General features: G+C 45.9%; 1 protein-coding gene across 1 annotated transcript in view; it reads right to left on the bottom strand.

The window, feature by feature from the left end:
- Positions 1-9,182: 9,182 nt before the first annotated feature.
- Positions 9,183-14,535, bottom strand: part of LOC310770770 (matrix metalloproteinase-24-like) — a gene marked incomplete at its 3' end in the record, with an annotated part of 46,338 nt that continues 40,985 nt past the window's right edge. Inside the window, exons 8-9 of the mRNA XM_083663481.1 lie at positions 11,820-12,086; positions 9,183-9,541 (exon numbers count right to left, since the gene is read on the bottom strand). Coding sequence (XP_083519607.1) covers positions 9,183-9,541; positions 11,820-12,086 — 626 coding nt within the window. The remainder of the gene's footprint in view (positions 9,542-11,819; positions 12,087-14,535) is intronic.

The raw sequence follows: 14,535 nt of genomic DNA, 5'->3' as shown, positions 1-14,535 counted from the left end.
CCTAGTTAGTATAGCCGCACTGCATATGGGACCATTAAAAACATGGTTAATTCACCCGGATGGGTGTGGTTTTGCAGGACGTAGCAGTGCACGCTTTGGCAAGCTCCGGGACCGTCGCCCGGGCTATGGTTGGCTCCTCCCACTGACATTCAACCAATAGGAATATTTCAGCCTCCAGAACAGCTCTGCCTTGGATAAATCTTTGTACAATTAAAAGTCCAATCTGCAGTTGCATCAATGTGCAGTGTTGCCAGATATACTGTAGCTGATGGTTTCCAGCCAAAACGCACACAAAACCACCCAAGCAAATGCAGGTGTATGGAAACAAGAGACTCCGTAAAGCCGCACAATGCAACCCAAAACAGCCGGAATGGCGGAAAACCGCCCAATCTGGCAACACACTGTCAATGTGTTACTTTTTAGTGGCTGATTGCAAGCTGCCAATAGTGTTTCAGTGATAGGCGGGACATTTAGCAATGCTAGTATCTCATTGGCTGCTGATGGGTGATGCTGGCCAAAGGTTCAGCTGCAGCCAATGTTTCCATGGTAACAAGGAAATGAGGCAAGTGTATTGGCTGATATTCCTCTTGTTGTTTGCAGTGTGAATGCACAGTCAGGCTTAGGGGCTATAATAACCTACCAAAATTGTATTGATTATTGTGGGCCTCCAAGTAGCACGGGGCGCTTTATGTAAATGTCGACAAACACAAGTTATAGAAAGGTATAGCTAATTGATAATTTTTTCTTTACAGTGATAACCTACTGTATAGATATCCCATCTCTGGCAAGTGTCTCCCTGTTCTCTTTGGGAGTGATCATGTCACATAAGTAAGTCTACCTTTAAAGGCAACTCACTGTTGTCCAAAGCCACCAGGACATCACCAGACCTGGGACAAAGCCACCAGGACATCACCAGACCCGGGACAAAGCCACCAGGACATCACCAGACCTGGGACAAAGCCACCAGGACATCACCAGACCTGGGACAAAGCCACCAGGACATCACCAGACCTGGGACAAGGTGGCTCAGTAACTAAGGATCAACTCCTCTGCTCCCCTTTCATCATTATTAGTGGGGAACATGCAAAGCCGATCCCTAGTAAAGCAATAAATAACCGTTTTTCCACATGTAATTCCTTATTTTTTCTGTGATTGATTGAACTTGTCTGCCTGGCACAAGCGGTCTTGGTTGCCAAGCATTCTTGCCAAGGAATGCAAAATTAGCAGTGTAAAATGGCAGCAGATGGGGATGGTGACATCAAGTGAAAGCGAGAGGACCGAGTTGTGCCAAGTGTGGGTCTGTCCCACCCACCTGGCAGCCCAAGGCAGACAAATCAAACAGTCCTAACGTAACTGAAGAAGTACATTGGAATGCCAGTTCATCCCAGGTCTGTATACAATAACATAGGCAAATTTACAGAGGACCCTTTGCCCTCTGTGACAAGTCCTATATAAACTGGTTGAATAAATATGTTTTCAACAGAAGATTGGTGGATAGACACTGTCCAACACGTGGTCTAAAAATCTCATGTACATTTGGACTTTATGTGTGTAATAAGCAATATGAATAAGCGACAATGCGATTACTACGTTTTCTTCAAGTACCCTTCTTCCGTTTACATTTCCACAAACAGACATCTGCTGAAATACACCTAAACTTGCTTTTCTTCTGCAAATCTCACTAAATATATATACACAGTTTCAGACTTCTCCACCAGGGCGATGAAGGGGGGTGGGCGACGCCCGGTGATCTCATTAGCACGCGTGATTTAAATTCAATTTTCATACTAAGTGAAGAGTAAGCTTAGGTAAAATCTCCCGGAAAAAGACATTTGACATGCTCATCACCACCCCCCCTTGTAAAATCTCAAACAAATCTCCCTATCTTTAGAAAGTAGTGCAGTCCAACAAGCCAGTCCAACTCACTGCTTCATTGAACTGGAACTACCAAAGTGTACTTTGATATTGTTTCTGCAATTCCTGATGACATGAGAACAGGAGCCATTCGTAGTCAAAGTGATATTGGGGGAGCGTGACGGTAAAGCAGGCAACTGACCAGAAGGTTGCCAGTTCGAATCCCCCAAAATCAGGCTGTGAAATTAGTGAGGAAATGGATGCAAAAGTGCTCTTCCCTCCCTCGACATCTGCCGTTGAAGTGCCCTCGAGCAAGGCACTTAATCTCTAGTCGCACTTGTACAGCGACTTCCGCTACTGTAAGACCGACTGTAAGTACCTGATAGAAACACTGACCAGAGTAGTAATAATATGGCAGTTATTTTCAGTAATAACCTCATTTACATTATGAATGAGCACCAATAAAACAGTGATGATGACGACGGTGAGTACAGAATAGATATATCATGATGATTATTATTATTATGTGTGTGGGTGTGTTGACGAGACATGACAACCCCTTGTTAACGTGATTAAATGCATTCCAGAATACATCGAGAAAGCTACACTCCATTCCCATCACCTCTATTGTTAAACGAGGGAAAAAATCTCATTGACGATAGACCTGCAATGCTTCACATCTAGCCTGGAGCTCTACCGTTTACAATGTGACCTTCTAGCCTGGAGCTCTACTGTTTACAATGTGACCATCTAGCCTGGAGCTCTACTGTTTACAATGTGACCATCTAGTCTGGAGCTCTACTGTTTACAATGTGACCTTCTAGCCTGGAGCTCTACTGTTTACAATGTGACCATCTAGCCTGGAGCTCTACCGTTTACAATGTGACCATCTAGCCTGGAGCTCTACCGTTTACAATGTGACCTTCTAGCCTGGAGCTCTACCGTTTACAATGTGACCATCTAGCCTGGAGCTCTACCGTTTACAATGTGACCTTCTAGCCTGAAGCTCTACCGTTTACAATGTGACCTTCTAGCCTGGAGCTCTACTGTTTACAATGTGACCTTCTAGTCTGGAGCTCTACCGTTTACAATGTGACCTTCTAGCCTGGAGCTCTACCGTTTACAATGTGACCTTCTAGCCTGGAGCTCTACCGTTTACAATGTGACCTTCTAGCCTGGAGCTCTACTGTTTACAATGTGACCTTCTAGCCTGGAGCTCTACCGTTTACAATGTGACCTTCTAGCCTGGAGCTCTACCGTTTACAATGTGACCTTCTAGCCTGGAGCTCTACCGTTTACAATGTGACCTTCTAGCCTGGAGCTCTACCGTTTACAATGTGACCTTCTAGCCTGGAGCTCTACCGTTTACAATGTGACCTTCTAGCCTGGAGCTCTACCGTTTACAATGTGACCTTCTAGCCTGGAGCTCTACCGTTTACAATGTGACCTTCTAGCCTGGAGCTCTACCGTTTACAATGTGACCTTCTAGTCTGGAGCTCTAGCGTTTACAATGTGACCTTCTAGCCTGGAGCTCTACCGTTTACAATGTGACCTTCTAGCCTGGAGCTCTACTGTTTACAATGTGACCTTCTAGCCTGGAGCTCTACTGTTTACAATGTGACCTTCTAGCCTGGAGCTCTACCGTTTATAATGTGACCTTCTAGCCTGGAGCTCTACCGTTTACAATGTGACCTTCTAGCCTGGAGCTCTACTGTTTACAATGTGACCTTCTAGCCTGGAGCTCTACCGTTTACAATGTGACCTTCTAGCCTGGAGCTCTACCGTTTACAATGTGACCTTCTAGCCTGGAGCTCTACCGTTTACAATGTGACCGTCAAGTTAAACACGTACAAGGACCACACAATATTATCTCTACCTTCTTTTCGGTCTTGTCTAAGGCATTATGTACAAAAGCAGAAAAGCACAAAATTCGTCATAAAAAAATCAGCTGACAAATAATCTCTAGAGATCATAATGCCCCTTTTCACAAAAACTGAGGAAGACAATCAGTGGATTATAGCGTATCACAGCAGTATCACGGATAAACAGTCGAGAAACCGAGCTTTTCTTTCTAAAATCCTGAAGCTCAGACCTTTTAGCAGACAGACACTATTATCAAACTCATAAACTCCACATCAATGTGACTTTTGCCCCAAGAAAGCATGCAGACTTAATCACATTCCCTGCCCATGTAGCTCATCTCATTTCCTACAGTAATAATAGCCTGCTCAAATAAACAGCTTTGTGTTCAGCAACTCAATTGCGAAGCATAAATGAGTGAATCACCTTTGATGATACATCCATTTTAGAATAGTGTTTTTATTAGATATTAAAAATAAAAGATTGCATCCTCAACAACAAGAGTCCATTCTTCTGTTGTCAATTTGCAATGACGTTTAGATTTATGCCGTTCCCCCCAAATGCTCATTTTGCAACGTAACCGTTCAATTTCAGTTTTGATTGCGTGTATATTTCACCGTAATCAAGCAGCTTCAGCTTCGTCCAATCAGGGGCGTAGGCAGAAATTCAATTATGGGTGGGCCTGGATAAAATTGGGTGGGCCTGGATAAAATTGGTGGGGCAATTGCATGACGAAATTTAAAATTCCTAGATGTCATGAAGTCATCATGCAATAGACTCTGTAGATGATGTGCCCTGCGTTTTTAAGCTACAAAACCATTAGCTAGCAATGCAGCAGCAAGTTTGCCTCTAGAAAACAACCAATTAATTTTTTATTTTTTTTGGGGTGGGCCAGGGCAAGAAGTGGGTGGGCCTGTGCCTACCCAGGCCCACCCGTAGATACGCCCCTGCCGTCCAATAGGCAATTTTGTTTTTTTTGGCTCGACATTCATGTTTCCACAAACTTACATTATAACCCTCGATACCAGGCAAAGGCCATACTGTAAGGTAAGGTAATCCGCTGAGTCAAAACACGTTCGCTGTAAGATACTGAACGAGATCGATTTGCGCCGAGTGCTGCTGCGTGTGCTGAATTGGCCTCGACAGCAGCAAGTAATTGCAGGGATATGGACTGAGAACACATTCAATTACTGCAGGACAGAGCTCGCTGAAGACGGGACAAAGCTGAGCCGACGAGAAGAACACAGGAGAGAGAGAGAGAGGGGGGTGTAGAGAAATAGACATTATACCTATGGAAAATGAGTTAGTAGCCTTGTGGAGGAGGATGTGGTTTGTGTGCCGCCTCGCATCTTCAAAATCTCTTTAGGTAGTGAGAAACATTTTTTTTTTTTACATTATCCAAAGGGTTCTGAAAAGGTTTCGGGAAAGCTTTTCTCAACCCACAGAGAAGCATGTATTCCATCAACTGAAGTGAAAACTCACTTCAAAAAAATCAACCGAACTGGAGTTGCAAAAAGTGACACGTAGAGAGTCATTAAACGATGAGTCAGTCAGGACGCGCCCACTCGCCCTACAGCGGCGCGGAGGGGGGGGGGGGGGGGGGGGGGGGGGGGGGGGGGCGGAGGGGGGGGGGGGGGGGCGCGAAAGCCCCGAGGGGGGCCGCGCAGCCTCACAATGAACCATTATACAGTGCATGAGTCATCATCGAAAGTGAAGGAAATTTAAATGTTATGGAACACTGATTGCATTTGAGTTTCAGTTTGACGGTATTAAGAAGACCGCAAGCCTGTTAAGACTGCAGCTGAATTATGAGCTCCCCGGGTTTTTACCAACACCATAGTCGCAGCAATAAAAGCATATTAGGCCATATAGTGAAAGCAGCTGCAATCTGATGTACATGACGTTGACTGAACGTGGACGAGTATTGAATTTCTGCTCGCTTAGAAAAGCAACCTGGTGTGTTAAACAAACGCAATACAGATGGTGTAGCAATATAAAAGAATAGGATGTTGAACAGAGAGAGAGAGAGAGAGAGAGAGAGAGATGGAGAGACAGAACAGGTAGGGACTAGGGAGGGAGAGCAACACTGATGGACAGAGAATGAAAAGAGAGAGCGATCAGATGGGGAGAGAGAGAGATGCCGATAGAGAGACACTGACAGAGACCATTTGTGGGCAGGAGAGAGAGAGAGAGAGAGAGAGAGAGAGAGAGAGAGAGAGAGAGAGAGAGAGAGGAACATGAGGACAGGGATGTGGAGGGCGAGTAGCCTCTATTAGAGCTTTGTGAACAGAAGTACTTCATTAAGCCGGTCGATGTGGCCGCGGCACAGCCAGCATGCTAATTCAAGCCCATATATATCTCTCTGTGCATCCCTTTCTCTCTCTATCACACTCCCTCTTTCTCCCTCCCTCTGTCACACTCCCTCTCTCTCTCTGTCACACTCCCTCCCTCCCTCTCTCTCTGTCACACTCCCTCTTTCTCCCTCTCTCTCTGTCACACTCCCTCTCTCTCCCTCCCTCTGTCACACTCCCTCTTTCTCTCTCTCTCTGTCACACTCCCTCTCTCTCTGTCACACTCCCTCTCTCTCCCTCCCTCTGTCACACTCCCTCTTTCTCCCTCTCTCTCTGTCACACTCCCTCTCTCTCCCTCCCTCTGTCACACTCCCTCTTTCTCTCTCTCTCTGTCACACTCCCTCTCTCTGTCACACTCCCTCTCTCTCCCTCCCTCTGTCACACTCCCTCTTTCTCCCTCTCTCTCTGTCACACTCCCTCTCTCTCCCTCCCTCTGTCACACTCCCTCTTTCTCCCTCTCTCTCTGTCACACTCCCTCTCTCTCCCTCCCTCTGTCACACTCCCTCTTTCTCCCTCTCTCTCTGTCACACTCCCTCTCTCTCCCTCCCTCTGTCACACTCCCTCTTTCTCCCTCTCTCTGTCACACTCCCTCTCTCTGTCACACTCCCTCTCTCCCTCTTTCTCCCTCTCTCTGTCACACTCCCTCTCTCTCTCTCTCTCTCTCTGTCACACTCCCTCTCTCTCCCTCTCTCTCTCTGTCACACTCCCTCTCTCTCTCTGTCACACTCCCTCTCTCTGTCACACACTCCCTCTCTCTCTCCCCCTCTGTCACACTGCCTCCCTCTCTCTTTCACATTCCCTCTCTCTCTCTGTCACACTCCCTCTTCTCTCCCTCCCTCTGTCACACTCACTCTCTCTCTCTGTCACACTCCCTCTCTCTCCCTCCCTCTGTCACACTGCCTCCCTCTCTCTTTCACATTCCCTCTCTCTCTCTCTCTCTCCCTCTCTCTCCCTCTCTCTTTCACACTCCCTCTCTCTCCCTCTCTCTGTCACACTCCCTCTCTCTGTATTCAGACCCTGGTTTGTTCTGCCTCTCTATTCCTTTGCGCTCTCTCTCTTGTTCTCCCTTTTTGCAGTCATTGTGTTTTCCAGTTCTTTCACATGTCTCTCTCTCTCTCTCTCTGTAGAGCGTGGAGAGAGAGACTATTCTGTAGAGCGTGGAGAGAGAGACTATTCTGTAGAGTGTGGAGAGAGAGACTATTCTGTAGAGTGTGGAGGGAGAGACTATTCTGTAGAGCGTGGAGAGAGACTATTCTGTAGAGCGTGGAGAGAGAGACTATTCTGTAGAGCGTGGAGGGAGAGACTATTCTGTAGAGCGTGGAGAGAGAAACTATTCTGTAGAGCGTGGAGAGAGAGACTATTCTGTAGAGCGTGGAGGGAGAGACTATTCTGTAGAGCGTGGAGAGAGAGACTATTCTGCAGAGCGTGGAGAGAGAGACTATTGTGTAGAGCGTGGAGAGAGAGACTATTCTGTAGAGCGTGGAGAGAGAGACTATTCTGTAGAGCGTGGAGAGAGAGACTATTCTGTAGAGCGTGGAGAGAGAGACTATTCTGCAGAGCGTGGAGAGAGAGACTATTGTGTAGAGCGTGGAGAGAGAGACTATTCTGTAGAGCGTGGAGAGAGAGACTATTCTGTAGAGCGTGGAGAGAGAGACAAAAATACAAAGAGACAAATAAAGACAGACAGAGAGAAGAAGACAAACAAAGAGCAGATCAAAACGAAACAAATGAGTTGAGCTCTCCAGCTGTGAGCAGCTTGTTTCATATGGGCCAACTTGCTGTGGCTGTTAAGACAGAGACAAGGCCGTGGAACTAACATCACTCTACTCTACGTATCTGTATACGCTGATGACTGGCTAACGTATGTCTGCCAAAACCCCTTGGTCCGAGATCAAAGACTTTTTTTTTTAAATAACGTTTGCACCACAATTGAAAAGCGAAAAGCTTCCATGGTGTTTTTGACAGATAATGGCCTGGTTTTTCCACCGTTTTATCATTTCAAAATACGAGCTACCGGTGAAAATCTTTCATAGCAATCCCATAAAATGCTTTGATGAGGGGAGTGAAGGGGTGTATGCATACAAAGGTATGGGCTAATAATAGTGATGAGGATGTTCTTGCTGTGTGTGGTGAACTAAGTCAGAAAAAGGTCCTCTTCGATGATTCTACGTTTCCATTCAAATAAATTAAACAAAACAAATCAGCGATCCACAAAGAGATCCTTGGTTTTCTTTTGTTATGGCCTTTCTACCTACATTTGAGCAAGTTTGTTATTTTTTTTAATCAGTCCCCCCCCCCCCCCCCCATGTCATCAGAAGAAGTTCATGTACAAGCTGTTTTCAGAACAGACTTGGAGCTGCTATCTGGCTTAGAGGAGCTTATTCTGCACCAAACACCTCTCTCTCTCTCTCTCTCTCTCTCTCTCTCTCCTCCTTTTCTGTTCTTTTCACTGAGGAGGAGGGGCTTGTAATAGAAGTCTCAGAATAAAATAGTCAAAGTTCGGCATCATTCATATGACCCCATTTCACCCGCTTGCACAACCGAAGAAGATGTGGTCAGGTGATGTGGTCAGGTGTGCAAGGCTGGACAATCTGATTGGCAGTTCGTCTGTTTCTAGTGAATCAAATCCTCCCAGAGTTCCAGCTGTTGTCGGCCATGTGAGGAAAGGGGGGTGAGACAAAATCAATATTAGCCTTTCCTTCCTGTTTTACACTGAGGTGTACGTGTACAAGACAGGCACGAGTCACACGCGCGCATGCACGCACGCACACGCACACACACACACACACACACACACACACACACACACACACACACAAACACACATTGGTCGCTCCTAGTCCGAGCCAACGTCTGCATTCATTTACTCCCACAGAGCATTTTCAGTGTGTCCTTACATGTATCGCTAAGCTAACGTTAACTAGCGCAATTAGCATCCTTTAGCGCTACCGTGCCAATGTTCTTCGGGTAGCGCTGCCTGCTAGCTTCGTCGGCATCAGCCGGCATCAGGTAGCGGCGTCAGCTAGCTAGCAATGTTAAACAACCCGCTCGAGCCCCTTCAACTCTTGCATCTTGACCGATGACGACGTCTTGAGGAAAAAAACGAATGGAGCCTTGTCATACCCACTCCTGTACGGGGTATTTGTAGTAGTGCTGCGTCATGGTGCTCTGCTGCACGCCTTTGTTTTTAAACTGAAAGATGGTGTAGACCAGGACCAGGATGCAGAGGGACAGGATGCAGGGGATCACCACGGCGATGGCGTTGACCGTCGACGGGACGTCGTTGATGGTCACCATGATGTCCACGTCGTCGAGGGGAAGCTGGCGGTCGCCGCGGTTGCCGCCGGAGCGCTCCATGTCGGACTGGTCGCAGCCCATCCAGTCGCGCAGGATGGACTTGGGGTAGCCGGGCTCCACCGTCAGCTTCTGGTTGTCGAACTTCCAGTATTCCTTCCCCTTGTAGAAGAAGGTGTAGTCTGAGGATGGGAGGATGGAGGCGGGGTGAGGAGGAGAGAGAGAGACAGAGAGAGAGAGAGAGAGAGATGATAGAGGGATTATGGAGTGGTGTGAGAGAAGGAGGGTTGGGTGGAGAGACATAGTAAATAGAGTTAATATTGAAATTGTTCCGTACAAACATGAAAAAATATATAATAATACATACGTTTTATATAGCGCTTTTCTGGGGAACTCAAAGATGCTTTACAATACATAGAAACAGTACATAATACAGTAAACAAACTAAATAACAAGAACAAATACAGATACAAAACAAATACAAATCAATAGATTGCAGAGATGGAATGGTGGTTAGAGGTAAAAGTCAGATATTGTAGGCTGTTTTGAAGAGGTGGGATTTGAGTTGGGTTTTGAAGGAGGTGAGTGAGTCTGAGTTTCTGATGTTGAGGGGCAGAGTTCCAGAAATTTTCAAAAATTCATATTGCACACACACACACACACACACACACACACACACACACACACACACACACACACACACACACACAGATACCCAGAAGGTTTCTTCTGATTGATGAAGACTGCTCCATCACCTCTCGACTCTCCACAGGAAACACACACACACACACCCATGTCACCACCTCTGATCTTACACACACACACTCACACACACACACACACACACACACACACACACACACACACACACACACACACACACACACACACACACACACACACACGTCTGCTGCCTCCAAACTCCCTTTGGAAACCATGCCTGACTGCCCATGTCACCACCTCTGATCTTACACACACACACACACACACACACACACACACACACACACACACACACACACACACACACACACACACACACACACACACACACACACACACAGAACTCTCTGGCATCCCTCAGAGGGAGCCACAGGGCTACGGGGTCGTAACTCCACAAGCAGAAGTGATGATGGACAGTTTCCTTCTAGGACGCTGTGTGTGTGTGTGTGTGTGTGTGTGTGTGTGTGTGTGTGTGTGTGTGTGTGTGTGTGTGTGTGTGTGTGTGTGTGTGTGTGTGTGTGTGTGTGTGTGTGTGCGTGTGCGCGTGTGTCTGTGGCATTTGGCTTATGGCATTTAATAATGCATCTGTAGCATAAACACAGGGCTAAGGCAGGAATAAGTCAATGTGAATGAACTGAACTGGCCGACTGCATAGCTGTTTCTAAACATGCAGTGAACGCCTGCTCTTATGGACTGCATGTTTAGAACCAATTCTCCGTTTTGAGCGCACTCACGTGACTGTGGATCATAGTCCACCCCAGACCTAAAGTCCAGGATCCTAGTCCAGACCTAGTCCAGGATCCTAGTCCAGACCTAGTCCAGGGACCACATCGCTGGCACAGCGGCTCTAGTTTAGCAGGTCGCAGCTTCTGCTCCGGTGCCATGGAGGGGGGAGGCGCGTTGATGATGTGCTGAGCGAGCACATACAAAGCATTAAATGTCCCCGTGCTATATAATAATTTCATGAACGGACGTAGTTACGTGGCTGGATTATTTGGAAGAGAGACAAATTGGTGAGTAAACAAGTAGCCTTTAAGTTTAATCGTTTCTTTTCTTCCATCTGCCAGTTTGAAAATGTTAACAAGGAGATGATAGCCTACTGCGCATTAGGCTATTGGGTGATAAGTGCCCGGTATTAACATTCACATAGCCTATATTAATTAATCGTTTCAACGCATTTCAATGAATTAAACGAGTAGGCCTCTATAGGCTATATTGGCTTTGATCATCAGCCTGACGCACTGACGCAGGTGCTGCAGGTGGGAGAGATCAGATGAGAGAAGCCGCTCACATACTCCTCTCTCCACTAGCTGGGTTTCCATCCAAAAGGTATCACAGCTTTTGATCGACCTTTCAGAAAGTCGGCAAAAGAAAATGCGGTAGGCTATGATGAACGTTTCCACCCACTACCGTTATGCGTAAATTAGCCTATCAGGAACGGTGAAGAGGAGGGACAATTAATTGACGTGATTATTATGGCCAGACGCCAGTCAAACCCTCAAACGAGGGAAATTAACCCCGTTATTTCTGGACTCTGGACTCTGTTTCACTGAATGGCTGAAAAGCTAACTGAATGAGAACAGATAGTGGATAGTGGGGTGACTGACTGACTGAATATCCCATCAAATGGGTCCATCCATGGCTCTAACATGGACTAAAAGTAGGGGTCCTTGATATGAGAATGGTTCCGAATCCCTGAAATCAATGCTGACTACTAGATGATAGAAAGATACTCACATCCCTCCCTGCTGATGAAGGCCCCCTGCGGCGCGTCCGGTATGCCCTTCCACACGGTGATGGCTTTGGGGTAGCCCGGGTCGGCCGTGCGCTTCTCCTCGTTGTAGCGCCAGTACTGGTCTCCTTTGAAGAAGTAGGTTTTACCCACCGGCTCCCAGCGCAGGGCCGTGTCGATGCCGTCTTTGGGGAGGCAGCTGCCCAGCTCCACCAGGCTGTGAGGGTACCCCGGCTCCGCAGTCACTTCCTTAAACACCCAGTACTTATCGCCTGGAAGAGAGGGGAGGACACATGAGTTAGCTACTTACTTTAGTCATAATATATATATTTATTGTATTATTGTCATTGTTTACAGTCTAAATAGCAACTGGCGCCGCGACTTTCTAGTAATTTTCCACTGTTGTTGGAAGACGAGTTGACGTCTTCTATGCAGTGTGTTTATGCGTTAACGTTATTAGCGAATAGGCGAAACGGACGCGGGAAAGGAAAGCGGAAGTGATGGAAAAGCCACCGTCACTTCCTTTTCTGCGTCCATTTCGGCTATTTGCTAAACGCTAACACATAAACAAACTGCATAGAAGACGTCAACTCGTCTTACAACAACAGTGGAAAATTACTGGTGCAAGCTGCTATTTAGACTGTAAACAGTGGAGCACGGACGTGGAAAAGGAAGTGACGGTGGCAGGAGAGGCGCGCTGTACAGGAAGCTGGGGAAAATGGTAGGGCTGTCCCAGAGTCTATTTTTCAAATAAAAATAGACATTTTTTCCAAATAAAAATAGACATTTTTTTCAAATAAAAATAGACTCTGGGTTCCCAGATTGAGGTTCGACTGATATGAGTTTTTGAAAGCCAAAACCGACGCTGATATTTTGTAGCCTGAAGGCACCAAGTACAATCCAATACAACCCATTATAAATGCATAGAGTAACTAAACTTTGAGCGACATGGCATCAAAAGAGATGTGTGAGGCAAGTAACAAACTTGCTGTTGCAGCCAAAGACATCCTTCCTATCACTTAGGTTTTCAGTTGGACTGATTTCTTGACCCTGCAAACAGAGCTGCATGATTTGGAATCAAGTCTCGATCTCCATTAGATTTAGAGTTATGACTAAGGCGTTAATGGCCAGATGGCTGTAGTCTAGTCTCAGATCGGGAACCGCCATCTAATCAACTGTTTGTTGCCCCAAGGGATATCTGTCTGCCAATTTGTATGGAAATCCATTCATAACTTTTTAAGATATCCTGCTGACAAACAAACAGATAAAAATCACAGCTGCTTGGCAGAGGTAATAATAATAATAATAATAATAATAAAGAAAAAATAAATGTGTTTATTACTTGAAAACTGGAAGATGAGAACAGGGAATCGGTAACAGGTACCAACGGGTGGCTAAATGATGATACAACACCATCATAGCTTTCTACTACACGGTTGATGTCGAAAATGTAACTACTGTAGTACTTTAAAGTTTAGCTCCAGCTTTATTCATTCACTTTTATAAATACGCGTCTTTGGCTTAGAACCTCGAGTGGAGAGTTATTCAGTCTAACTTCACACTTCCTGCTGGTACTGGGAACGCGGATTAGATTGAAGCAACCTCAGGTGCCAATTATTCTAGAGATGATTGGCTAACACTAATATGTCTCGAATGAATTAAGAAAAGCACACGTAACGTCAGCGATTTGAGTCAAGTCTCTGCTTGCATAGAGGTCTCAGCTGGTGTAGGTGTAGTAGATGAACGTAACCTGGTTGTACCAACACTTGAATAGTTTACGCCTCGATGTCGCTGGCACAAAGAATTATTTTCAACCACTGTGAAAGGTGCTACTACTCTGGTGTGAAGACGGCAGCGCGCCTCTGTAACCTCTCCTGTGATGATGATCACTCGGACAGATGAACAGCGAGAGAGATGAATACAGGTGGTAGAAGTGGCGTATAAAAGCTTTCGATTAGGCTGTTAAATTAACCTGACTTGGGATCAACACCTTTAAATAGCGCGTACTTATCACCCCAAGAAACAAATGGGAGCAATAAACAGGAGAAAGATGAATCCAAGTGGTTAATCATAGTACTGCCCTCTTCAGACACGGTGCTAATAGCTTCCCCCCTGCAAGCTGAATCTGCAGTAGCTTTTCACCAGCCTTCAGCACACGCTTTCATCTGAAGCAGCTTACAGAGCCATGGGGCCAAGAGATATATAACAGTAGAGGGGACATAGAGGATTCCATTCTGAACATATGGCAGCCATCTTACCTGGGTACACTTCTCATTACTGACTGTAATTGGAATCAATTATGTCTCTTAAAATCGTAGAAATCTTGCCTATAGCGCGGGTGTAGTGGGGTTTCTTCCCTGTCCCATGGAAATGTTGAGTCTTGTAACAAGACAACATTTCGATGAGACAATTAAACAAGACGTCGTTTGATTGAGCCAATAATGCAGGGTTTGCCTCTTCTTCTGCTGACAGCCACACAACGTTTGATGGAGTTACAGGAATCTGTTCTACTACTGTTACTATGACGACTATTATTACTATTATTCTTGTTATTATTATTACTGTATTCTTGTTGTCATCATCATCGTTGTTATTATTGTTATTATCATATTATTATTATAGTGAGACACCATGCCCCCTTTGGCCAATTTGTGTCACAAACTTGTCCCATGTCCAACCTTTCCCTAGTTCCAACTTTATGTGCAAATCTATTCCTTTTTT

The sequence above is a fragment of the Poromitra crassiceps genome, assembly GCF_964638095.1.
Source record: "Poromitra crassiceps genome assembly, contig: HAP1_SCAFFOLD_223, whole genome shotgun sequence".
Taxonomy (NCBI): domain Eukaryota; kingdom Metazoa; phylum Chordata; class Actinopteri; order Beryciformes; family Melamphaidae; genus Poromitra; species Poromitra crassiceps.
This window is presented reverse-complemented; position numbering and strand designations above follow the sequence as displayed.